Below are 27,843 nucleotides of genomic sequence, written 5' to 3' on the forward strand. Positions count from 1 at the left end.
CAGGCATGGACTATCATGCTTGACTTATTTTTAGATTTTTGCTAGAGATGAGATCTTGCTATGTTGCCCAGGTTGGTCTTGAGCTTCTGGGCTTAAGCAATCAGCCCACCTCATCCTCCCAAATTACTGATATTACAGGTGTGAGCCACAGCATCCAGCTAGCCCTGTTTGTAATGTGTGACATTTCAGAGGGCTTTACTGATTGTCCTAGGTGTTTGACAAAGTTTCTTTTTCTTCTTTTTAAGTAGACTTTACTTTTTAGAGCAATTTTGTGTTCGTAGCAAAATTACGTGCGAAATACAGTTTTCATATCTCTCCTCCCCACCACCCAACCTCCCTCACTTTGGACATCGTGAAATGTAGTGGTACATTTGTTATAATTGATGACCCTATATTGAGATATTATCATCACTCAAATTCTGTAGTTTACATTAGGGTTATTCTTGGCATTGGTCATTCCATGGGTTTTGACAAATGTATAATGACCTGTATCCATCATTATAGTATATATCATAGAGAATAGTTTCACTGCCACAGAAATCCTCTGTGCTTCACTTTTTCATCCCTCATTCCCCCCACCCACTGGCCTGTTTATTGTCTCCATCAGTTTGCCTTTTCCAGAATGTCATGTAGTTGAAATCATACAGTATGTAGCTCTTTGAAATTGGCTTGACTTACTTAGGAATGTGTGTTTAAGTTTCCTTCATGGGTTGGTAGCTTTTTGTTCTTATAAGCCCTGAACAATGTTTCATTGTGTGATTGTGCCAGTTTTTATTTAGTGACAAGATCTCATCATTCAGGTTAATCAGATTTCAAGTCTCTTCATCTTTGTGTCAGCACTGGTAACTAACCTTGTAGTTCCCTGATAGTTGTTCTGTTCCTAGTTAGGACTTCATTCAGTGCGTGTGCAGATTACTTGTCAGCCAAATAATTTTTAGTGTTCTTTCTCTGTGCATTTGTTTCTTTTCTGGAAATTTGTCCTTCAGATACTAGCTGCTGCAGCTTTCCCCAGCTTCTGCCTCTGGTCTCCTTGGCTTAGTGAGACCTGTGTGTTCTGTTTTGAATTTTCTCTCTCTTTTGTTTTTTTGAGACAGAGTTTTATTCTTGTTACCGAGGCTGGAGTGCAGTGACACAATCTTGGCTCACTGCAACCTCTGCCTCCCGGGTTTAAGTGATTCTCCTGCCTTAGCCTCCTGAGTAGAGACAGAGTTTCTCCATGTTGGTCAGGCTGGTCTTGTACTTCCGACCTCAGGTGATCCGCCCGCCTCGGCCTCCCAAAGTGCTGGGATTACAGGCGTGAGCCACCACGCCCAGCGAATTTTCTCTTTCTTTACTGGGGTTTGCTAAATGTTCCCAGGCGGAAAGCCAAGGTAAACCTAGGGCTCACTTAGTTTCCTTTTTCTCCATGATCACAGTCTTGTGTTATTTCTTGTCCATAGACTGAAAGTGATATTTTGTATTTTGTTCGGTTTTTTTTTTTTTTTTTTTTTAGTTAGTTTTTTTTTAGATGGAGTTTCACTCTTTTCCCTTTCCCCAGGCTGGAGTGCAATGGTGGAATCTCAGCTCACTGCAACTTCTGTCTCTTGGGTTCAAGTGATTCTCCTGCCTCAGCCTCCCTAGTAGCCGAGATTACAGGCACCCACTACCATGCCCAGCTAATTTTTTTGTGTTTTTGGTAGAGCCGGGGTTTCACCATGTTGACCAGACTGGTCTTGAACTCCTGACCTCAGGGGATCCACCCACCTCAGCCTCCCAAAGTGCTAGGATTACAGGCATGAGCCACCGTGCCTGGCTGATTTTTTAGTTATTAGCAGCAGGAGGGTTATTTTGGAACCAGTATTCCACCGTGGCTGGAAGTGGAATGTTTTGTGATAAGTATTGCAACTAGTTGGCTACCTAACAATTTCTCTGTGATTTTGAACTTAACTCAGAAATAGCTCTACAGAGGAGAGATGTAGTGGCTCACACCTGTAATCCCAGCACTTTGGGAGGCCAAGGTGGTGTTGGATCACCTGAGGTCTGGAGTTTGAGACCAGCCTGGCCAACACGGTGAAACCCTGCCTCTACTAAAAACACAAAAATTAGCTGGGCATGATGGTGCATGCCTGTAATCCCAGCTACTGAGGGAGCTGAGGCAAGAGAATCACTTGAATCCAGGAGGGGAAGGTTGCAGTGAGCCAAGATCATGCCACTTTACTCCAGTCTGGGTCACAAAGCGAGATTCCATCTCCAAAAAGAAAAAGAAAAGAAAAGAAAGAAGTAATTCTATAGATAATTGCCTTAAGTAGCTTTCTAAGTGTATTTAACGCAATATATTTCTCTACCATAATGCCAGTTGTACTATGTGAACCACACATAGCAACATTTCTGTAGATTGAGTGTTAGCAAACCTTTTCCCTAAAAGGCCAAATAGTAAATATTTAAGTGTTCTTGGCCATGGCCAACAAATACGACTTTTTGCATTCTCCTTATTCTTCTTTTTACAACTTTTTAAAAAATGTAAAATCATTCTTAGCTTAGAGGCATCTAGAAATAGGTTCTGGATAAAATTGTTTGAGTTGGAATTTTTGTATTTTTGTTTATTTATTTTGAGACGGAGGGTTTTTTGTTTGTTTTGTTTTTGAGACAGAGCCTTATTCTTGTCACCCAAGCTGGAGTGCAGTGGTGCAATCTCGGCTCACTGCAACCTCTACCTCCTGGGTTCAAGCAATTATCCTGCCTCAGCGTCCTGAGTATCTGGGATTCCAGGTGCCTGCCACCACACCTGGCTATTTTTTGTATTTTTAGTAGAGACAGGGTTTTGCCATATTGGCCAGGCTGGTCTCAAACTCCTGACCTCAGGTGATCCGCCTATCTCAGCCTCCCAAAGTGCTGGGATTACAGGCATGAGCCACTGCACCCGGCCCCAGAGTTTTGCTCCTGTCACCCAGGCTGGAGTGCGGTGGCATGATCTCAGCTCACTGCAACCTCCACCTCCTGGGTTCAAGCAATTCTCCTGCCTTAATCTCCCAAGTAGCTGCGGATGCAGACAACACACCACCATGCACGACTAATTTTTGTATTTTTAGTAGAGACAGGGTTTCACCATGTTGGCCAGCCTGGTTTCGAACTCCTGATCTCAGGTGATCTGCATGCTTTGGCCTCCCAAAGTGCTGGAATTACATGTGTGAGCCACCATGCCTGGCCTTCTATTTTTAGTTTTAAAAAAAAAATCTGTATTGGCCATTGTTGTAGATAGTATGGGCTCTAGCAGAAGTGGTTTATTCTGTGAATGAACTTTTAAGTATAAAAAAATGACGTTGTTACAAATTTACTGATGCCATTGAGGGAAAAAAGTACAAGCTACTCTATCTCTGCAGTTATAAGACCTTAATAGAGGATTATTTTAACATTACTTTCTTTTTCCCTGATTTATAAGGAGTAGGGTTAAAAATTAGGTTTAGGGCTTGAATGGATTCTTGTTTATCTGAATAAAGAGGGATACCAGCTAAATCTGCTATGACAGGTGAATAGAGAAGATAAAAATACAAAATTTTGTTTTATAAATAACAGAACTATGTTACAGAAATTTTGGAATTGGAAGAAGAGTATCAGGAATGCTTATGGGGCTAAAGATTAGGGTACAGTTGGTTAGTTGGTACTGTCTCCCCATATCTCTGTGGTATTGTGCTTCTGCAACTATTGGCAAAAATGACTATATTTAGTATTTTGTTTAAATATTATATTATTTGCTTACAAAAATAATATGCTCTTTCAAATACTGACATGTAATAAGATATATGAAAATTTTACTCTGTAAGATTATGATAGTGTTTTTACAGTGATGTGCTTCAGCTTTTGACAGCTTTTAGGTAATTGCTGAATGTTTTATCAGTTTATGATATCTCTGATCATTCTTGATCATTGCTGCCAGAGCACTACAAATACTAGGGATCATTCTAAAAAGTAAGTCTGCTGTAGTTGTTCCCATAGTGAAAAATAAATGTTCATTTGTTTTATAAGATGGTTTATGGTGTACTTCAGTGTCATAGTTTTTAAGCCTTAGTAGTGCATAAGTTGACTGTTAAAATTGGTAAAAATCAGACTCATTTCTGTCAGAAACGTATCGAATATCAATATTTATCACCTTTTGGTAAGCTATAAAATCAGATTAATCTAAATATTCCACTGGTTTCAAACTTTAAAAAAATTTAAAACACATGTGTATGTGTGTGTGTACACAAACATTTCTTGTAGCATTACTTATTGTCATTCTATATGATACACCTCACTTTCTATTCTAGCCCATTTAAAAAATACTGTTCCTTAATGTGTCCATCCCTGCAACTTGAAAGAAGACTGAATTATTGCATTCTAGTTATTATCTCATTCTCATGCAGAGTTTTCTTTTGGTTATTGCCATATTAATAACTAACATTCTTTTTCAGTTTAGGATCATATGTAGGTAGGACTTAACCATTTTTCTATTATTGTAAATGTGCCCTGGTTCTTATCAGAGTCTGTCACTAAAGGAGAAAACTAGAGTGGCTGTTGAGGAGCATCTAGTAGTTTCAGACACAGCCACACTTCCAGCATGCTTACCAAAATTTTGTGTGTTTGCTCCTAAACTTTATTAATACTTGTCATTGTAATTATATAAGTTTAATTGTACATTTTTTTACACTAGAGAAATGTTACTTTGAAAAGAAAACTGTTGTTTCTGTGAAAATTTGAATGCTTTAGAAAAACGAGGGAAGTCAGTAAAAACATGGATATGCAACTGCCTTTACTTTCTTACTCCATTTTAAAGAAACCTAGATTGCAATCATGAAGATGGCCTAGATGGTTGTGATTTATTTATTTTTACTTCATTTTATTTTAGATGAATCTCTCTCTGTTGTCCAGGCTGGAATGCAGTGGCATGATCTCGAGTCACTGCAACTTCCACCTCTTGGGTTCAAGCGATTCTTGTGCCTCAGCCTCCTGAGTAGCTGCGATTACAGGCACAACTAATTTTTGTATTGTTAATAGAGATGGGGTATCATCCTCTTGGCCATGCTCATCTCGAACTCCTGACCTCAGGTGATCTGCCCTCTTCGGCCTTCCTGAGTGCTGAAATCACAGGCATGAGCCATGGTTTCTGGCTTATGGTTTAGTTAAGCAAGATACATTAGCATAGTCATTATCAAAATCTTGGCTGATATTAAATGGTTGGTAAATGTATGTCTCATTTGTTTTATGAGATGGTTTTTAGTGTACTTCAGAGTCATAATTTTTTAAGCCTTAGTAGACATACAAAAGGAATTGTCTCAAGTAAAAAAAATGTTGAAGGCATTTATGTTTCATTTTTAATGATTCTTGGCATTATTTGACTGTTGATTAACTGTTGAATTGCATTTGTGATCTTATAAAGAGGTTTTTATTATTTAGGAAATTGTATTTTATTGAATAGCAGTAATAGTCAGATCATCTCTTAGAAATATTACTGTGACAACGGCCAGGCACGGTGGCTCACACCTGTAATCCTAACACTTGGAGAGGCCAAGGCAGGTGGGTCACTTGAGGTCAGGAGTTTAAAACCAGCCTGGCCAACATGGTGGAACCCTGTCTCTACTAAAAATACAAAAAAATTATCCGGTCATGGTTGTGGGCACCTGTCATCCCTCTACTTGAGAGGCTGAGGCAGGAGAATTGCTTGATCCTTCGGTAAAGGTTGCATTGAACTGAGATCATACCACTGCACTCCAGCCTGGGCAATGGAGCAAGACTCCATCTCAAGAAAGACAAAACAAAGTCCTAATTTAAACTTTTATTTAAAACAAACCCCAATCACCTTGTTTTTGTTTTTCATTTTATAATATATATATATTTTAAAGACAAAGTCTTTCTCTGTCATCCAGGCTGGAGTTCAGTAGCACAATCATAGCTCACTGTACCCTTAAATACCTAGGCTCAAGCAATCCTCCCACCTCTGCTTCTTGAGTATCTGGGACTTCAGGTACATGCCACCACGCCTGGCTAATTTTTAAATTCTCTTTGTAGAGACAGATTCTCACTATGTTGCCCAAGCTTATCTGAAACTTCTGGACACTTCCTGCCTTGGCTCCCAAAATGCTGGGGTTGCAGGCATGAGCCTGCACCAGGCCAGATCACTTCTTTTCATGACTGTTTTTTGTTTTTACATTCTTAGGAGTTTGTTTTCTTTCGATTCCTTGTTTTATATGAGAGAGAAAAGTAGGCGGGCACAGTGGCTCACAACCCAGCCCTTTGGGAGGCCGAGGTGGGCAGATCACCCGAGGTCAGGAGTTTGAGACCAGCCTGGCCAATATAGCGAAACCCTGTCTCTACTAAAATGCAAAAATTAATCCCAGCTACTTGGGAGGCTGAGGCAGGAGAATTGCTTGAACCTGGGAGGTAGACATTGCAGTGAGCTGAGATCGTGCTTCTGCACTCCAACCTGGGCAACAGAGTGAGACTCCATCTCTCTCTCTCTCTCTCTCTCTCTCTCTCTCTCTGTCTCTCTCTCTCTCTCTCTCTCTCTCTCTCTCTCTCTGTCTCTCTCTCTCTGTCTCTCTCTCTCTCTCTCTCTCTCTGTCTCTGTCTCTCTCTCTCACACACACACACACGAAAAGTAGCAGTCTCAGGGAATTGTTGGAGAACCATGATTTCTAAAATTGAAATTACTAATTTTTTTTTTTTTTTTTTTTTTTTTTTTTGAGACAGATCTTCCTCTGTTGCCCAGGCTGGAGTGCAATGGTGAGATCTCGGCTCACTGCAACCTCCACTTCCTAGGTTCAAGCGATTCTCCTGCCTCAGCCTCCCAAGTAGCTGGGATTATAGGCATGTGCCACCGTGCCCAGCTAAATTTGTATTCATAGTAGAGATGGGGTTTCACCATGTTGGCCAAGCTGGTCTTGAACTCCTAACCTCAGATGATCTGCCTGCCTCAGCCTCCCCAGGTGCTGGGATTACAGGTGTGAGCTACCGCACCTGACTAAAATTACTATTAATACTATTTTATTTCTGAAAATTATGCTTTGACTAAAAACAAAAATGTGGCTTTTCCCCTGCCTAGCACTGCTGGGCCTACAGGTGTCTGTTGAGCTGTGGACGTGGGTCTCTGTTCCACAGGATGGGGTTTGTTAAGTTGTTAAGAATAAGGCTACTTTCTAAGAGATATCAAGTGAAATTTAGAAGATGATGAGAGGGTGAAACTGATTATTATGCTCGGAAATGCTTGGTGATACAGGATGAAAAATAAAGAACCCACCCAAATACGGGATGATAATTTGTGTATCAAACAGAGATATCATTTGTCAGATTGCTTATGCCTATATAAGGGGGCGGATATGATAGTTTGTGCAGCATATGCACATGAACTGCCAAAATATGGTGTGAAGGTTGGCCTGACAAATTATGCTGCAGCGTACTGTACTGGCCTGTTCCTGGCTCGCAGGCTTCAAGATCTATGAAGACCAAGTGGAGGTGACTGGTGATGAATACAATGTGGAAAGCATTGATGGTCAACCAGGTGTCTCTACCTGCTATTTGGATTCAGGCCTTGCCAGAACTCCAGTGACAGTAAAGTTTTTGGCACCTTGAAGGGAGCTGTGGATGGAGGCTTTTCTATCCCTCACAGTACCAAACATTTCCCTAGTTATGATTCTGAAAGCAAGGGATTTAATGCAGAAGTACACTGGAAGCACATCATGGGCCAGAATGCTACAGATTACTGCGCTACTTAATGGAAGAAGATGAAGATGCTTACAGGAAGCAGTTCTCTCAATACATAAAGAACAGTGTAACTCCAGACATGATGGAGAAAATGTATAAGAAAGCTCATGCTGCTATACTAGAGAATTCAGTATATGAAAAGAAGCCCAAGAAAGAAGTTAAAAAGAGAGGTGGAACCATCCCAAAATGTCCCTTGCTCAGAAGAAGATTGGAACTCAAAAGAAGGCAAGCTTCCTCAAAGCTCAGGAGCGGGCTGCTGAGAGCTAAACCAAACAATTTTCTATGAGGATTTTTCAGATAAAGACAATAAACTTGTGGAGAGCAACTAAAAACAAAAACCGGAATACAAAACAATAATGTGCAGGAGGAAATTAATATATTAGAAAATTTCTAATATATTAAATATATTTCACAATATTTGTATGATAGTTGAATTCCTTAGTTAGTGGTTATATGTTAAAATGAAATGATTCTGTGATATAGCATAGAAGTATCAGTACACTGCTAAAGCAGTGACTAAGCGTAAGAGGGACAAAGAGTGAAAGTTGACTTTACCTTGAAGTATGAAATTTGCTTTTGTTATCAAACAAATATTGTTCTTAAATTACTTAAAATAACTTTTTTATTCTCCTTTTGCAAAATCTAAGTCTATTTGCATTTTGGTGATCACAATCTCTATTATAAAAGATTTCCCTCCTGAACTCGTTACTCTTTATTAGAGCTTTCTCATGAGCATACTACAAAACTGTAATATTCTCAATTTTAAAAAAATTATCATGAAAAAAAAAGAAATAGTCCAGGTACAGTGGCTCGACTTATAATTCCAGCATTTTAGGAGGCTGAAGTGGGAGGATTGCTTGAGCGCCAGAGTTCAAGACTAGCCTGGGCAACACAGCAAGACCTTGTCTCTACTAAAAAATTAAAAAATTAGCCTGCTACACTGGTGTGCACCTGTATTCCTAGCTACTTGAGAGGCTGAGGTGGGAGGATCACTTGAGCACAGGAGGTTGAGGCTGCTGTGAGCTATAATCGTACCTCTGTACTCCACCCTGGTCAACAGAGCAAGACCCTGTCTCTCTCTCTCTTTTTTTTTTTTTTTGAGATGGAGTTTTGCTTTTGTTGCCTAGGCTGGAGTGCAGTGGCGCCATCTCAACTCACCGCAACCACCACCTCTTGGGTTCAAGTGATTGTCCTGCCTCAGCCTCCCTAGTAGCTGGGATTATAGGTGCACACCAGTGTAGCAGGCTAATTTTTTAATTTTTTAGTAGAGACAAGGTCTTGCTGTGTTGCCCAGGCTAGTCTTGAATTAGCTAGGTGCCCAGCCACCACACCTAGCTAATTTTGTATTTTTAATAGACACAGGGTTTCTCCATGTTGATCAGGCTGGTCTTGAACTCCCAACCTCAGGTGATCCGCTTGCCTTGGCCTCCCATAATGTTGGTATTACAGGTGTGAGCCACAGCCACTGTGCCCTGCCAAAACCCTGTTCTTTAACACACACACACACACACACACACACACACACACACACACACACAAACACACAGAGAGAGAGAGAGAGAGAGAGAGAGAGAACTTAAGGGCATTTGAATATTTATCTGTTCCTTTAGTTCCTCTTTAGAATTATTTCATACTAGGATTCTCAAGTTATCTCATCTCAATCTCTATTGGGATCACCCCACTGTAACTTGTACACTCATTTTCCCACTGATGTACCTGTTGTCAATTTAGAAGTTTATTCTTGCTTTGCCAATGTTAATAATAAGTTCTCAGTCTTCATTTTGTCAGGCATCTCAGCAGCATTCGTTATGGTTACGTCATTTCCCTCATATTTTCTTCATTAGCTTCTGTGACACCAGTCTCATCATTTCTCTCCTAATCTATTAGCTGTTTCTTAGTGTCTTTTCCTGACTCCTTCATTTCAACCAGATTTCTAAATACTGAAGTATGTCAGGACTCTCAGCTGTCTTCCATCTGTAGTGAATAAACTCACCAGATGATCTTATCTAGTCTCATGAATTTTAAGTACCATCTCTTCATTGATTAGTCCCAAATTTATGCCTCATTACTTAACAAGTCTTCTCTTAACTACAGGCTAATGTATCCAGCTGCCTTCTTGATATCTTCATTTGAAGATTTAAGAAAGATATTGAAATCTGCAGTCCCAAAACCAAATTACTTATTCTACCTCCCTCAATGTAGTCCTCCCTTAGTGTTCCCATCTCAAGAAATGGCACCCTGGTGTTATTCTTGACTTCTTTCATATGCAGCATCTCCATATACAGATCAGGCAATGCCTCTACCTTCAAAATATATCCATATCTGCCTACTACTCTTCACATCCACCATTATTATTACCTTAGGTTTAGCCACCAGTTTTTCCTTGCGTTATTGCTGTAGCTTCCTAAGTGGTCCTGCTTCCATTCTTTTGCTCCCTGTAACATTGAACACTTCATAGTACACAGAAGCTACATGTAAAACACATGATCCTTGTAAAACATAAATCATGCTAATTTGTCTGTAGAGTCTTCTAATTCCTTCCATTTACACTTAAATGCATTGCAATTTTTTTCCTATTAGAATTTCCTAATAAATCTATCCTCTGTTTCTATTTTCTCATTTTTTTTAGCACTCTTCCTCTTATACATGCAATTCCAGCCATATCATCCTTGCGTTTCCTCACACATGCCAAGCATACTCACAGTGCCTAAAAGCCAGAAATCTTCCATGAGAAATTTGTACTTTCAGGTGTTTCAGCTACTGTTATTGTAGTGTTCTGTTTTTTTCTCTTGATATAAGCTCTGAGAAACAGAAACTGTTTCTTTTATTTGGTTATATGGATCACAAGGATGAGAAGAATTCTGATTCAGTTAAGTAGTGTAATTAGTACTAATATTTTAATTGCATAAGATTTTATGCAGCTTACAGATTTATTGTCTAGGCACCAAAATTGCTAATTTAAATCAGTTGCTTCGTTAGAAGTTGACATCTCTGAGGCCAGGCACAGTCTCATGTAATCCCAAAACTTTGGGAGGCTGAGACAGGAAGAGTACTTGAGCCCAGGAGTTTGAGACCAGCCTGTGCTATATAGTGAGACCCCTGTATCCACAAAAAATAAAAAAAAATTAGCTGGGTGTGGTGGCACATGTGTGGTCTTAGCTACTTGGAGGCTGAGGTGGGAGGATCACCTGAGCCCAGGAGGTTGAGACTGCAGTGAACCGTGATCATGCCACTGTACTTCAGCCTGGGTGACAGCAAGATTCTGTCTCAAAGAAAGAAACAAAAAAGAAAGAAAGAAATTGACATCTCTGAGAAAGCTGTAAACCTCCAGTGCAGTTCAAAGATTTAAACAAGTTTTTTCACTTAACACATCTTGGGAATTCTTAAAGCTGCCTGATTCTGTTTAACAGCTAGCTACATAATACTCCATTGTAGGTATGTACTGTAATTAATAAGCATCACCAATGAACACATAAGCTATTTTCAGTCTTTTTCTGCTATAAATGTTCTTTTTCATCACTCTCTTATGAGATTATATCTGCAGGATGAATTTGTAAAAGTTGAATTGTTGGGCTGAGTGCAGTATCTCACACCTGTAATCCCAGCACTTTGGGAGGCCAAGGTGGGTGGATTACCTGAGGTCAGGAATTCAAGACCAGCCTGGCCAACATGGAGAAACCTTGTCTCTACTAAAAATACAAAAATGAGCCAGGCGTGGTGGCGGGTGCCTATAACCCCAGCTACTCCGGAAGCTGAGGCAGGAGACTTGCTTGAACCTGGGAGGTGGAGGTTAGAGTGAGCTGAGATCTCACCACTGCACTCCAGCCTGGGTGACACAGTGAGACTCTGTCTCAAAAAAAAAAAAAAATTGACTTGTTGGGTCAAGAATTCTGTGTATTCAAAGTATCAAAATAGGCCTATTTGCTCTTAATTAGTTTTGTACCCGTTTTCATTCCTACCAGTAGTAGTTGACTGTAGGGGTTGGCAAATGTTTTTCTGTTAAGGGCCAGATGGTAAATATTTTGGGCTTTGAAGCCTACATATGGTCTCTGTCACAAACTTGTCTTTGTATATATTTTGGTCTTGGGCCAAAGTTTCCCAACTTTGGCCTATAGCATAGCTGTATGACTTCTATGAAAACTTCTTTGTTAGAAAACAAAGAACAGGCTTCAAATACTATAGCCTGCTGTGTGAACATGATATCTCATTGTTTTATTAGTTTGCATTTCTCTTGTTGAATCTTAGCATTTTGCTCCCTCTGAAAAGTTTGTTTGAGCCCTTTGCTTTTATATATATATTTGGTTGTCTGTATCTTTACTGAACTATCTTTTAAGGAAATTACCTTTGTGCTATAAAATGAAGTAAAACCTTTTAAATCAGTTTATCTTTTAACCTTTTGATTTGGTTTGTGTTTTCTCATCTCTATCCATTTTTTAAGTCACATTTGATCTTTTATATTTTTATTTATAAATTGGCCTTTTATTCTGGATTTTTTTGGTCATCATTAGAAAGACTTGCCTCTCTGACTTAAAAATAATTCTTCCATAGTTTATTTAATATTACTAAAAAATTCTTCCATAGTTTATTTCTTTATGTCTAAACTTAGATACAGCTGTAAAATTTTTTTATGTGAGTTAGGGATCTCATTTTTCCATATGACTGTGCTTTTCTTCAAATACTATGTCCTCAATTTAAATGTAGTGATACAGGGCTGGGTGCAGTGGCTCACACCTGTAATCCCAGCACTATGGCAGGCTGAGGTGGGCAGATTGCTTGAGCTCAGGAATTCAGGACTACCCTAAGCAACATGGTGAAACTGCATCTCTACAAAAAATACAAAAATAAGCCGGATGGAGTGGCATGCACCTGTAATCCCATCCACTCAAGGGGCTGAGGTGGGAGGATTGCTTGAGCCCCGGAGATAGAGGTTGTAATGAGCTAAGCTCACACCACTGCACACCAACCTGGGCAACAGAGCCAGATCCCTGTCTCAAAAAATGAACCAACTAACTAACTAAATGTAGTAATATGGAAAGTTGCTTACAATATGACTTCTTAGTATTGACTTCTCATGCACTGTGAAACTCAAAATTCTGACTACATAAACCCTGAGCACATGCTATGTGTTCAGCTACTAATTATGAAACATTCAGCTGGCTCACCTGTAAGTTCTTCAGCATACATCTCATAAGATTTTAGCATCTGTTTTACTGTCTGTTATCTCAATTGATTATTTTAGTAAGTACAAAAAATTTTTCCAAATCTGTTATTGCCTCTGTTTATTAGCAAACATTCTTAGGATAAAACAAGCTTTTCTCCCCTTCCCTTTGACATTATGGATTCAAATCATTATTTATTTACCCTCATACTGTTTCTAATTTTCTGTTTATTTTTTCTAGCTCTGTGAGGGGGAAGAGTCATAGTTATCTCTTTTATCATTTTATCCCTAGAACCCAGCACAAAACCTACCACAGAGTAGTTTCCTAATAAATATGTGCTCAGTGAATGAATACTTCAAGCAGTGGGGAGCTATAGAATCTCAAAGGAGGGTGTAATGGGAAATGATTTGTATTTTGGGAAGGTAATTCTGGTGTCATTAAGGAGGAGGGCAACTTGAGCAAAGCTTAAAAAAAGAAAGAAGAAACAGGTTCTTGTCCTGTCACATCACCCAGGCTGGAGTGCAGTGGCACAATTATAGCTTGCTGCAGCCTCAAATTCTTGGGTTCAAGTGATCCTCCTTTCTCAGCCTCCTGAGTAGCTAGGACTCCATGCATGAACCATCACATCTGGCTGATTAAAAAAATTTTTTTTTAGAGATGGGCTTTTGCTATGTTGCCCAGTCTGGTCTTGAACTCCTGGCCTCAAACAGTCCTCAGGCCTCAGCCTCCCAGAGTGCTAAGATTATAGGTGTGCACCACTGTGCCTGGCCCAGGAAAGCTCTCATTTGGATTCTATATCAGTTGGGACCTGATTACAGATAATTCAACTCAAATCAACTTAACAAGAGGAATTTATTGGATCATGGAATCCAGAGAAGGAATGAAGAACCAGCCACATGAAGGATATAGCTGGGCTTCAGTAACAAAATAAGAGCAAGGGTGCCAATGTCATTAATATTTTTGCCTCACTCTGTTTTTATCAGTTCTGGTTTGTTTGCTCATGCGCCAATTAAATGTGATTTCAGCATAGAGTTCATAAGGATATGGTTGCTTCTTGAGTATCCATGTGGATTGAATTAGTATACCTTTGAAGGTATTGTAGAATCCAAGAGGAGATGTGGAGTGTTAGTAGAACTAGGTGCTAAGTAGAAAAGATGGATTTGAGAGAGATAAGTAGTAAAGTTGACAGAATTTGTCTGGGGGAAATCTTGAGCAACTGCTGGTTTGGTGAATCTGTTAACCATCTGAGGGAAATAGCAGAAGCATATACTTGGAATGGGAGGGAGCATGATGAGTTTTGATTTTAGAGTTGCGAAGTTGGAGAACCTGTAGGAGCTAGTTGAATACAGACATCCAAAATCTTGGAAGAAAGGTCTAAGCTTAAGTGCTTAGGAAGTCAGTAGCAAAGGTAAGTGTTATGGAGGTGAACAGAATAGCTCAGTCCACGTGTAAAAGTAAAGAGAACTGGAATCTTACAGAAAAACTAATATTGAAGCCATGTGAACAGAGGAAGAAGAGGATAAAATAAATTAACAAGCCAATTAAGGAAAGTAAGAAGAAATGAGTACCGAAGAACCCAAAGGAATTTTATCCATGAGGGATATGCCACTTAGGGATTGAAAAAGTCAATTTGCTTTGACCTTTAGGAGATCATTGATGATGTTCATGAGAAAAGTTCCAGTGGAAAGCTGGGAGCTGATTATATTAAGCTCAAAGTGTTAATGATTGAGGTGAAGCGGAACCAAACTATGTGGAATTTTTTTCCTACAAGTTTGTGAAGGGAAGATGAATGAGGGCATTGTAGGGCTAGGGAGTTGCTTTGTTTTGTTTTGGAATGGGAGAGATTACTATATATTAGTAGTTTTGAACAGTAAACAGTTTTTTACTCTGGGTTGGAGAAAATTTATTTTTATGTTTAAATATTAACTGCTTTAAGTGTTTATTAGTGTTAGTGCAGAGAAAATGGGACTCAGACCAAAGACCTGAGTGCTAATCTCATTTTTCCCTGAATAATTGCCATAATATTGTAATTACCATTTTATATTCCCTTCTATGTCAGTCATTGTGTTAGTAGGTCTTCTATACATACTATCACTAATCCTCACCACAAATTAATCTCCAAGGTGAGTATTATGCTGTTGTATAGATAGAGTCTGGGAGTTTACTTTTCAGGATTACATAGATTTCCAGGGTCATCCTTTGATTTCAACACAGATATGTCTGATTCTGAAGTTGGTGCTCTTTTCTCTATATCATGTAACCTTCCTTTCTAACCTGAAGTAGTTCCTCAAGTTTTGGCTTCTCATTCCCTTAACTGTCAGATAGGAGTCATATCTGTCACATCTGTATCAAAGTGTTAAGTGAATACTATGGTAATATCTGTACTTTGTTTGAAAAAATATTTATTTGGTTAAATACCAGACTGACCGTGTCATTGTGGTCATCTTTAGCACTATCGTTTGTCTAAACAGTATTTTACTTTTTAAGGTGGTGGTATCATGGATACAGAAATGTCTGAAGATATAGACCACAACTTAACTCCTACCCTTGACAGCATGTCTTATGGAATGCCGAATCAAACAGGATCTGAAAATTCATTGCTGGATGAAGATGATTATTTTTTGAACTCTGGGGATCTTGCAGGAATTCCAGTCGTTGGTAGTGACAATGAGGATGAACAGGATTTTAGTTCAAAGGACAATCTTGTTTCTTCAATTCATACTGATGATAGCTTGGAAGTAGAGAGAAGAGTCACACAGCATGAATCAGACAATGAAAATGAAATACAAATTCAAAATAAGTTAAAAAAAGACTTTCCTAAACAGTTTGATCAGGTTTCTGTTTTTAAATCAATACGGAAAGATTTTAGTCTAGTAAGAGAAAACAGCAAAGAGACATTTTCTGGAAAGGAGAAAAATAGAGACCTAACTTATCGTGAACGTGAAAAACAGTTGGATAAACCTCATAAAGATTTGGATTCAAGGTTGAAAAGCAGTTTTTTTGATAAAGCAGGTAATAATTATTGGAATTAGAACCATAAAACAATTAAAAATTACCGATCATAATACAGCTTTTATTACTTTTGATGTTAAGTGAAGTATGAACAGTTAAATTCATTGTAAGCTTGTCATTTTTCTTTTGTCCTTGTTCTTTGCAGAGTGACTGAATTTCTCCCAGTAACTTTTGGTAATGGTATAAATGGTTGAAAATAGCTCTAAACCTCATTTCTCCCTCCCTTGGTTGCAATGTTTTGATGAGAAGGGCAAGATACTTGAATCACCTGTTCATTTTCTTTGGTTGAACATTGGAACCTGAAGTTGGATTTAACTTCTTTGTGCTGTAAGCACTAATTCAAACTGCTGTCTCAAATTTAGTCCAAATTAGGGAGTTTTTATTTCTTTTTTTTTTAATTTTAATTTTTGTTTATGAACTCTCACCTCTATCTGAAAGGGAGTTTAAAAAAAAATTCTAATTTATGTTTTAGAAGTTTCTTGAGGTTCCTCCTGAGCTTCTTTGCCCAGTGTACCCTATATTTTAGCTCTACTTAACATTCTTGACTATATCATATATTTCCTTCTGTGCTTTCCTTTCCTCCTGCTATTCCATTTGCCTGCATGTCATTTTCTCTCTGTATATTTGCCTGTGAAAGTACTTCTTACTTAGCATTACCTAACTCATAAACCTCTTCTACTCTGTCATCATTCTAACTGCTCTACATCAAGAATGAATTGTTTCCTTATCTATATTTCCACAGCATTTTCATGCCACATTATTTATAGTACTTATCACACAGTATTATAGTTCTATATTTATTTTACCTTATCTACTAGTACAGGAGTTGATTGAGGGCCAGATTGTATCTTACTCATCTTAGTATTCTTGGGGCGTAACCTGGTGTAGTGAAATAGTAATTCTTCAATAAATGTTCAATAGCTGTGAAGGAAAGCAAGTATTCTTTATCAGTCCTTGTATTTCTTCTAACACTGCTAGGAAATGTATGGTACAAAGAACAAACCAGTATTGTTAAAAAGAAAGCTTTTGAGTATGTACAAGGCTGTGCAAGGATATACTATATTTTTCTCTATAATTCAGCATATATTTCCAGTATCCCTTCTTGGGGTATGAGAGTCATGTTTCTCAAGGAACATAATGTCTAGTAGTAGAATGGACAAGACAAGTCAGGCAGTAGAAATGCCAATGGTCAGCTGAATAGCATAAGATGTGATTTACAGTTAAAGACAATGGTAGAAGAGTCAGTCATAAGGCAGTTCAAGAAGATGTCTTTCAAATAACTGAAACAGTATGTTTTAGGGATTCTTAGAAGAGATGATTTTTAACTTCGTGAACAGGGAAGGTTTTATAGAGGAGAGGTAAATTTTTAACCGAGCTGAGTCTGGGAAACTATAATTTTCAGAGTAAAAAAAAAAAAAAAAAAAAAAATATATATATATATATATATATATATATTAGGTTTGAGCGATGAAAAAATACAGGATAAGGCTATAAGTTAGGTGGGGCCAGATAGTGCAGAACTTTGAGTGAAAATACCTGTTGGGTGTTTTTGGGACCCACTTCACTCTAATGAGCATCTTTGTTGGAAAAGAGAGGTGATTATCAAATGATAGCTTTTTAGGTCACTCTTTATAAGATTTGTTATTCATATACATGTGTTTGTTTGTTTTTTTTTCCTTTCAATAGCTAATCAAGTTGAAGAAACATTACATACCCATTTACCACAAACCCCAGAAACAAACTTTAGGGTAAGTTTTCAGTGTGTATGTAGATTGCTGTAACTGTGACAAGTGTCAAAGTTTTCTTTATGTCACTTTTTAAATTCTAACAATGTATTAGGTAGAGCACTGATTTTTTTTTCAAATTTGCTTAATATTTGGGTAAGGACATCTTTGGAGACATTCTAAAAAGCCTCAGCTCTTAGGGTCTTTATTTGTATTTGGTATTTAGACATATAACACATTTACTTTTAGGCACAGGGACTCTAATGAATGTCCATAGAGTTCTTCATTTCCAATGAGCTTTTCTTTGGGTGTTAAACCTGAAGAGGAATCATTTTAAAATCTGAATATTTATTAATCCTTTATATTGTGTTTTAGGATTCCAGCTACCCATTTGCCAATAAAGAATCCATTGGTTCGGAACTGGGGAATTCCTTTGCATCAAATATTAGAATTAAAGAAGAACCTTTGGATGATGAGTATGACAAAGCAATGGCACCACAGCAGGGACTACTAGACAAAATTAAAGATGAACCTGACAATGCTCAAGTAAACATTTCACCTTTTTTCCCCTCCTTCTTTTTGTTTCACACATTGAATTATTCATTTGAGAGAGGAAGTACTTAAGAAGTGAAATAGTTTGTTGACAGGCTGAAAAGAAACTCTTAAAGAAGGTTGAGGCGATTTGAATTATCTTATAGGGCATTAACGAGCGATACGAAACAAGGCTTTTAGTCATCTTTGTTTCTTAATACCACTGTGATTTTTGCAATGCATTTTAGTTCAAGGATTTGAGATCTATACAGCAGATATGGTTGAAGGTTTATGGTAGTTTATGGATTTGTGGTGCAATTAAGTTTATATAGGATAGTAAGCCTTTTGCAGTTAATGCTAATGAAGTACAGGCTATATATGGATCTAAATATTTTTTCAGGAGGGGTTAATGGACATATCATCTTTGGAAGGGTTAATTGACTGAAGAACCAGTTCATTGGATTAGTGGATAGAAGGTAAAGGAGGCTTTGATGAATGATACATGATTCCAAGTTTGAGATCTGTGAGTAATAAAAGTCAAGGTAGACCTCTGCTATTTCAAGGTTGCTCTGGAGATAAAATCATAGAGAATCCTGTAATTGTGAGGTCCTGAAGTCAGCTAAGTTATCCATGCAGTTAATGATGTTGCTGTTGTCGAAATAGAAGAAAAAAGTTACATCAGATGCTGTAATCATTTTGAAGTGCAAGAAGGGGTCCAAGGGATGACTATGCAATAGCAGCAGTTATTTGAGGGTATCTCTGTTTTGTACAGATGGCATGAATTCAGAGGATCATAAGTAAAGATGATATGAATTGGCTATTTTTCTGATATGATATTTAATCTGGGGAAAGCTTATATTTTCCTACCTTTCTATTTCATTAGAGGGTTTGAGACTGTCAGACTTCTGTGGAAGTGCTTGATTGATTGATTGATTGAAATAAGGTCTTGCCCAGCCTGGAATGCAGTGATGCAGTCACTGCTCACTGAAACCTCAACCTCCCAGGCTCAAGTGATCCTCCCAGCTCATCCTCTCAAGTAGCTGGCACCACAGGTGTGTACCACCACACTGGTGAATTAAAAAAAAATTTCGTAGAGGGGTCTGATGTGGTGGCTCATGCCTGTCATCCTAGCACTTTGCAGGCTGAAGCCAGCGGATCACTTGAGGTTAGGAGTTCCAGACCACCCTGGCCAACATGGTGAAATCCCATCTCTGCTAAAAATACAAAAAGTAAGCCAGGCATGGTGGCAGGCACCTGTAATTCCAGCTACTTCAGAGGCTGAGGCAGGAGAATCACTTGAACCCAGGAGGTGGAGGTTGCAGTGAGCTGAGATTGTGCCACTGAACTCCAGCCTGGATGACAAAGCGAAAAAAAAAAACCATCTCAAAAAAAAACCTTTTTTTTTTTTTGTAGAGTAGGATGCACAGGCTTGTGTCTGACTCCTGTGCTCAAGCAATCCTCCTGCTCTGGGCTCCCAAAGTGTTGAGATTACAGGCGTGAGCCACTGTGCCTAGCCAAGAGCATTTTTCATTTAGATGTTTTTGGACAAGATTTCTCAAACTCGACAGCATTGACATTTTGGACCAGATAATTCTTTGTTGTGAGGCAATGTTCTGTGCATTGTAGGACGTTTAGTAGCATTCGTGGCCTCTACCTACTACATGCCAGTTGCAGCCTTCTTCCTTGACAACTGTAACAAAAAATTATCTGCTATTGAGGACCACTGTAATAGAGTAAGCAGATGGAAGAATAGGAGATTATAGAGGTAGGTGATTCATATGAGTCAAATTGATGCTCAGCATGAATTCCATGATTTCCAGTGGAAGTTGGCTATCTTAGGGTACTGATGGTCAACTATAGGAGTTGGATGGATATGAGTATAGTTGCTACACAGAAGAAAGTAGAAGGAATATGGATAGATTTTTCTATTCTATTTGAGTAGAAGGTAAATAAAAGCATGTTTGTAGAAGCAGGTAAAATGGAGATCTTAGATATCTGAATTAGGGTTAAATAGATGTTCCAACACCTGGGGAAGTTCATGTGGCAGTATATGCTTCAGAAGACTACAACTGTATGAAGTCTGTATGAAGAGCAGATCTTGTATCTCTTCTCCTGCCCCAATGTGGACATGCAAAATAAGATTTCTTATGTGGACATAAGAAATCATAATGCTGGCAGGGTACCAAAAGCATCTCTTTCTTTTGTACTTGACCCATGTGACACTTCCTTGGGATATAAAGTCGCTTATAGCATAGCCCAAATACAGTAGAGAACACTGAGAAGATTATTAGTATTGTTTTCATAACTGTCAGAGAGGTTCCAGTGGCTAGAGAATATAAATAGGATGGAATAGATAGAAACATTTAAATTTTTATACACTTATTCAGAATTATAAAATGTGTTATAAAATGCTGAGTATGAATATGAAGTTTCATCTTGGTTATGGGGAAGAACCAAGGCTCACTACCTGATTGATCGGACTTGAGAGTTAGGCAGTAATGTGAGTAGGTCCCGGACATAAGATCCGAAAGTATTCTTTACCCTGACCCCATAATAAGGCACTTGCAGTATATGAGTGGATAGAGCTAAGTTTTCCCTGAGGAGTCTTTTTTGTTGTCAGCCATACCAGGATCAGACCTTTGATAATTCTTCTAGAAATCCCCCAGAGCAGCTCTCATGTTATAAACTAGATACCTGATTCTTTTCTTCTTTTCTTTCTCTCGTCTTTTCCACACCCCTCTCCGCCTTCCCTCCTTCTTTGAGAGGAATATTGCCTTTCAATATTGCATAATGTTTTATTACTCTTATTCATTTCCTATGGACTGGAAAAGGGAACTCTAGTGTATTATTTTAGTAGTCTCAAAAAAGTGCTGTTAGCCTCGTAAAGTACTGATAGGTTTTACAGCTGTGGTCAGCGTTTACTTTTGACTATCAGTTGCCAGTAACTTTTTTCATGGTTCAATAAAATCATAGCTTTAGTTTATAGCAACTTTTTAAAACTTCCCTTGGCTTTTCTTTATGCTTAATTTAGGTAGTTTTGCTTTTAGCTCACTTCCTAATTCTCCGTTTTACACAATTCATTTTGGTCGTAATTTCTTTACTTTCCTATATAAATCACCAAGGTGCTGAAATGTATGTATATGTATTTAACTTCTACCCATTTGCTCTTGGTTATTTCTTCAGTTATGATATCATGGATTTGCCAGTCATCGTCCTCCTACCTCTATTACTGGCATAATGTCATTGGGCCTCTCAGTTTCATTTCTTTGTACTAATTCCATTGCATGTTTCTATAATGTTTTCTGTAGTATTTTTACAGTTACAGATTTTTTACATGTACTATGTTGCTTAATTCTCTTAACAACCCTATGTAAGATGGCCAGAGTAGAGGATATTAACATTTATAGACGAGAGAGTTGAGATTTATAGAGATTAGTTACTCAAGGCCACATGGCCAGGAAGGAGCCAATCTGGGGTCATAATCAAAGTCTTTTTTTTTTTTTGGTCTACCAATCTTTCTTTAAATAAAAGTTATTTAATTTTAAAAATACTTAGAGAAGGTTTCAAAATAGATACTTTAAAAAGAGCCAGAGACCTCATTTTCCCCTTTTCCCTTTTCCGTGGGTTCTAAAAACTGTACTTTCAGTAAATACTACATCAAAATCATGATTTCTTTTTCATTTTTATTTTTGCTCATAATAATAGATGGAGAGCTAATGTGTAGTCTCTTATTGAAAGAACTCAATTAAAATGAGAAAGCAAATGAACTAATTATCATAATAGTGATTTATACAGTTTTGGAAAGATGTAATAATACAAATGTTGCGGCTTTGTTTTAGCTATGTTGAGTTAATTTGGCAGTAGAAACTGTGTTACTCATTTCTAAAATACTTTGATGGGATATTAATATTGATCTTCATTTATAGTAAACTAAGAAGTTAAAGGTATTGGTAAAACTTTTTTTTTGTTTTGACATGTGTTTTTTTGCTTCTGAAGGCTTTTTGGTTACCAATCAGATAATTCTCAGAAAATATTTATTATTTGCTAGTCATTGATTTGTTTATCAAATAATTGTAAAATTAGTCATCATGGGAGGATACAAACATAAACCAAACATGATTCTGCCTTGAAGGCATTGTGGACCATGCAAACAGTACTTAAGATGTATACTATTTTACTATGTTACATAAATAATATGTACTCAGGGCTTCAGGAATGCAGCAGAAATTTGCAGTAGCCATCCCAGAGACTAAGAGACCTGACTGGAGACCATTAAAGTATGCCATTGAGTATTGGTTGTTTCTGGAGTTTTCTGAGATTAAAATAAAAATATTTAAGGAAATTTTAGTACACTGTATAACGAAGGAATGTCATGATTAGTCGATTTTAGAAAATCTTTTAATACTTACATTTCATCTGCAGGTCAAATAAGAGTATCTGTAATAGTCACTTTATAGATGCTAAAAGACATCTCATGTAATTCATACATTTCTTACAATATATTTTTTTCTTGATCATGGTAAGAAAATACCACTTCAGATCAATAACAGTTATTGAAGTTGAAGTAAAAGGATAGAAACCTTCTGTTAATATTACTAAAAGAATACAAGTTGCTGATGTCGTTGTTATTATTTAACTCTTGTTAGATTTGCACTCCAATCCATGTTAAAGAAATGAGAAGAAAAAATAATGGAAAAGGGGAAATAAAATTATTACTTGCTAGTAAGAATCTTTATGAAAGAATTAATGGAATTCATAAAATTTAATGCAGTACTTAGTTGAATTATACCAGTATTTCTATAAATAAATTTTCCAGTTAGATGATATAATGAAAAAGATATACTATTCCCAGCAGCAACTAAAAAGTGCTTATATAAAATACAACTTGAAATAATGGAGAGACCATCTTTTTAAATGTAAGAAATATGAAGATGTCAGTTATTTTTAAATTAAGATTTAAGGCCAGGTGTGGTGGCTCACACCTGTAATCCTAGCACTTTGGGAGGCTGAGGCGGGTAAATCACTTGAGGTCAGAAGTTCAAGACCAGACTGGCCAACATGGTGAAACCCTGTCTCTACTAAAAACTACAAAAATTAGCCAGGTGTGGTGGTGCACGCCTGTAATCACAGCTACTTGGGAGGCTGGGGCAGGAGAATCACTTGAGGCAGGGAGGCAGAGGTTGCAGTGAGCTGAGATTGCACCATTGCACCCCAGGCTGTGGACAAGAGTGAAACTCTGTCGCAAGTTAAAAAAAAAAAAAAATTAAGATTTAGATTTGATGCAATTTTGATGAAAATATCAATGGTTAAATTCTGAAGTTTTGTAGAATAATAATAGACATGAACATACACACACTTATGCATATTCTAAAAAATGGATGGAGAAGTTGAGACTGGCAAACCCTATTAAATTGTTAAACATCATACAATTAATTTCTTTTTGTTTGTTTATTTTAAGATGGAGTTTCACTCTTGTTGCTCATGCTGGAGTGCAATGGTGCAATCTCGGCTCGCTGCAACCTCCTCCCCCCAGGTTTAAACAATTACAGGCAAATGCCCCCACGCCCGGCTAATTTTTGTATTTTTAGTAGAGATGGGGTTTCATTATGTTGGCCAGGCTGGTCTCAAACTCCTGACTTCAGGTGATCCACCTGCCTTGGCCTCCCAAAGTACTGGGATTACAGGTGTGAGCGATGGCACACACTGTGTGGCCATAAACACCCTACAATAGTTTCATTAGGAGAGCATATCATAAGATTAGTCAGACTGAAAATGATATAGAGGAGATAGCCCAAAAACAGACATTATTTTTAAGAATTTGATATATTAATCAATGGCAAATGAAAGGAATTAACTATTTAGAGAAAGAAAAAGGGCCAGGCCTGGTATCTTACGCCTATAATCCCAGCACTTTGGGAGGCTGAGGTAGGTAGATCACTTGAGGTCAGGAGGTTGAGACCAGCCTTACCAACATGGTGAAACCCTGTCTCTACTAAAAATACAAAAAATTAGCCAAACATGGTGGCAGGTGCCTGTAATCCCAGCTACTTGGGTGGTTGAGGCAGGAGAATCATTCGAACCTGGAAGGCTGAGATTGCAGTGGGCTGAGATTGCAGTGAGCCGAGATTGAGCTAGCTTCGGTAACAGAGCAAAACTCTGTCTCAAAAAAAAAAAAAGAAAAGAAAAAAGAAAATGCTCATTGTACATCAAAATGAGTACATTCCAAATGGACTAAAGCAGGAGTTGGCAAATTATCAGTGGTGGGCCAAATTCAGCCCTCCCATTTTTTTTTCGTTTTTCCATCCACTTCTTTTATAAATAAAGTTTTATTTGAACATTGCCATGTTCATTCATTTGCATATTATCTGGGTGCTTTTGCTCCACCAGAGCAGAGTTGAGTAGTTGGGACAGAGATTGTATGGCCTGCAAAGTGGAAAATATTTGCTATCTGGCCCCTTACAGATAAAGTTTGCTGACCCCTGGATTAAAGGACTGAATTATTATAAACAGTGAAACTATTTTATTATTTTAATATGGAAGTAAAGCTTTGTAAGAGAAGAAATCACAAAGGTAAAGACTGTCAGATTTTTTTGGCATAAAAATGGAAACGTAAAATTTGAGGAAATGTTGATAACAAATGCTATTGAGAGTTAACCATTATAATGTACTTTTTGTAAATGAATATTGAAAAATAGCTGCAAATTAAAACAAAGTGGGAAAAGACTTTTAAAAATGGCATTTTTAAATAAATTACTGGAGTAATTATAATTAAGATTTTTTTGGGAGGAAACCATCTGTCATTATGTATCAAGAACCTTTACTATGTACATTTTTACCTAGTAATTCCACTTTAGTAATTCTTTTTTTAGGAGATAATCCTAAATTTGGGGGTATGAATATTCACAAAGATAGTCATCATGACATTACTGATTGTACTAAATACGCAGAAACATTAAATGGACCAACATTTTATTGTGGTTATATAATCTCGGTGCCATGTGGGGCCATTGGAGCCTAAGGCAGAAGGAAAAAAATCAGTAATACTGATTCAGTATTTATTTAAAATTTTGGTATTTTGTTCATCATGCACCTTGCATAAATTTTATTTTTAAAAATACCGTGATCCCAGCTACTCGGGAGGCTGAGGCAGGAGAATTGCCTGAACCCAGGAGGCGGAGGTTGCGGTGAGCCGAGATCGCGCCATTGCACTCCAGCCTGGGTAACAAGAGCAAAACTCCGTCTCCAGGAAAAAAAAAAAAAAAAAAAAAATACTGTGTTAAAATATTATCTTGATTACTGAGGTTTTTGACGCCCCCTTAATTTTGTGCCTGAGGCATGTGCCTCATTCACCTCATCCTAGTCACATATCTGTGTAATGTGTTATGTTTCTTAAATAATATATATTTGTATTTCTCAAATTTGAGTAATGTGCCAACACCCCCCCACCATAAAAAAGGAGATGTATCTGAGATACTCCAGAATTCCAAGAATAAGTGGTCTTGCAGGGTTTTTGCATGTTTCAATATGATAAACAATATATTAAAATAGAAGTTAAAGCTATTATGTAATGATTTTAGAATGCAGTCATATAATTGTAAAAAGCAAACAGCACTGAAAAGTTGTAGTAGAACTCAGTTATATGATGGTTATTCATGATTTAAAATATATGTACATATACATAAACATTCAAATAAAAACAAAATTTAAACAGCATTCTTTTAGAATTTTCAGACTATGTAGACATCAGGGATTCTTGGACTTCAGTTTTAGAAACACTGGTATATTTAGCCATTAGAAGTTATTTTGGAATAATATATAATATACAAAAGTTCAGATGATTCAAGTGAGCAAAAAATCAGTTTATAAGAATGGTATATTTAGTATAATTACAACTTATTAAGAAATAAAATCTCTGAATTGAGAAGAGGAAAAGGCTGGAAAGAAATATACCCAAAGAATAACAGTGGTTGTTTTGGGATGATTGAAATATGATTAGATTTAAAAAAATTTTTATTTATCTAAATTTTCTATAGTGATTGTGTATTACTTTTATAATAAGCAGTAACATAATTTAATAAAATTAAAAATTTTTTCAAAAATAATTTATAAATATTTAGAAGTTTCACAGGTTAAGTAGATAGCTACTTTCATTTTTTTCCCTCTTACACTCCTAGCATATATATATTATACCCATATTTAATTATAGTTTGCTTGCTGTTTTATATTTTATTATTTCTTATTAATATTACAAACATTTACCACCTCTGTATAGTGGTAGTAAAATGTCTTGAATGTCTGGATGTCTTTAGGTATTTATTCTTTTCTCTATGTATTTATTTATTTTTTTCTTCTTTAAAGGAGTATAGTCATGGCCAACAGCAAAAAACTCAAGAGGGGGAACTGAAAATTAGTGCTGTGTTTTCAGTCAGTGGCAGCCCTCTTGGTAAGAAACAGACCTGAATAAATGGATTGTGTATATTCTGACCAATATGAATGAAGAGGAAATTCTGCTTGCATTAATAAACTAGGCAGTTCTCTCTACCCACTTAGGATGCTTTTAAATTGTATATTGCATAATTACCGTTGGGTTTCAAGACTAGCTCTAGAAGAGAAAGAATGCATATTTAAAATTCATGGTAAAAAGTAAAACATTTTTTTCTTTCAATTTTTTTTTTTTTTTTTTAAAGCTCCACAGTTGACTACTGGCTTTCAGCCCTCACTGGCGTCATCTGGCATGAATAAAATGCTTCCTTCAGTTCCAGCCACAGCTGTTCGAGTTTCCTGTTCTGGTTGTAAAAAAATCCTCCAGAAGGGGCAAACTGCTTATCAGAGGAAAGGGTCTACTCAGCTATTCTGCTCCACACTGTGCCTCACTGGATATACAGTTCCACCTGTCCGCCCACCGCCTCCTCTCACCAAGAAAACTTGTTCAAGTTGCTCAAAGTATAGCAGAATTCTAAATTATCTTTTTTGTTTCTTTCCTTTCTGATAACATACTTTGTTCTTGCCCATGTATTATGTTTGATAGTCTACATTTATTCCTTTTCTTATTTTGCTATTTTTTGAGAAATATCACATTATTTTCTGTCTGCTTTCTGTTGTTGCTTTTCAGTCTTCTAGGTGCTAGGTGCTCAGCTTGTTTTTTAGCTTTCAATAATGTTACTTTTATGTATTGTTTTTGAAGTTAGCTCTCCCATCCTTGTTAGTTGAAGTACCTAATATAACAAAAAGTACACATTTAGGGGTATTGTATTACAGCAGTATTTTATCTTATAACTATAGGCAATAGAGATTTAAATCCAACAAATATTTAAAGTTAAATTTTCTATTATGTAATTGGAATTTATTTAATATTTTTCTTCTTAACCTTAAATGGCTTCCAGCATATGTATTTTTATTTTCTCAGTATCTCTGAACCACCTCAGAGTGTCCAATGGAATATTTAGTAACAAAAAAGGGATATGACCTTATCATTGTAATAAGGTTATCCTAATATATTTGAGGAATATGAAATGACTTTAACTAATTTTGTGATTGTTAGAAATAGTTTAAATAAGTTAGAAAAAGATAAATAATGTTCTTGTTCTGAAACACTATATTACCAGGCTACTCAAACCATGATTTATTTATTACTTAGGGAGTAGTGTTTATAGTTCCTCACAGGGATGCTGTACTTTGTCTGTCTGGAGAGGAAAAAAAGATAC

The 27,843-nt window shown here is 37.1% G+C and overlaps 1 protein-coding gene and 1 pseudogene across 22 annotated transcripts in view; both read left to right on the top strand.

Moving 5' to 3' along the window:
• Positions 1 to 27,843, top strand: part of ZMYM4 (zinc finger MYM-type containing 4) — a 154,835-nt gene that overhangs the window by 80,331 nt on the left and 46,661 nt on the right. For 10 of the 22 annotated variants that reach the window (XM_035250756.3, XM_035250753.3, XM_078331183.1 and 7 more), the window contains 5 exons: positions 15,360 to 15,884; positions 17,571 to 17,632; positions 17,984 to 18,154; positions 26,498 to 26,582; positions 26,827 to 27,082. In XM_035250756.3, coding sequence (XP_035106647.2) covers positions 15,371 to 15,884; positions 17,571 to 17,632; positions 17,984 to 18,154; positions 26,498 to 26,582; positions 26,827 to 27,082 — 1,088 coding nt within the window. In that variant the 5' untranslated portion in view covers positions 15,360 to 15,370. The remainder of the gene's footprint in view (positions 1 to 15,359; positions 15,885 to 17,570; positions 17,633 to 17,983; positions 18,155 to 26,497; positions 26,583 to 26,826; positions 27,083 to 27,843) is intronic. The other 12 variants (XM_078331189.1, XM_035250764.3, XM_035250763.3 and 9 more) reach the window with 2 other exon arrangements.
• On the top strand, positions 6,964 to 8,086 carry LOC144576970 (large ribosomal subunit protein uL18 pseudogene; annotated as a pseudogene).

The sequence above is a fragment of the Callithrix jacchus genome, chromosome 7 (assembly GCF_049354715.1).
Source record: "Callithrix jacchus isolate 240 chromosome 7, calJac240_pri, whole genome shotgun sequence".
Taxonomy (NCBI): domain Eukaryota; kingdom Metazoa; phylum Chordata; class Mammalia; order Primates; family Cebidae; genus Callithrix; species Callithrix jacchus.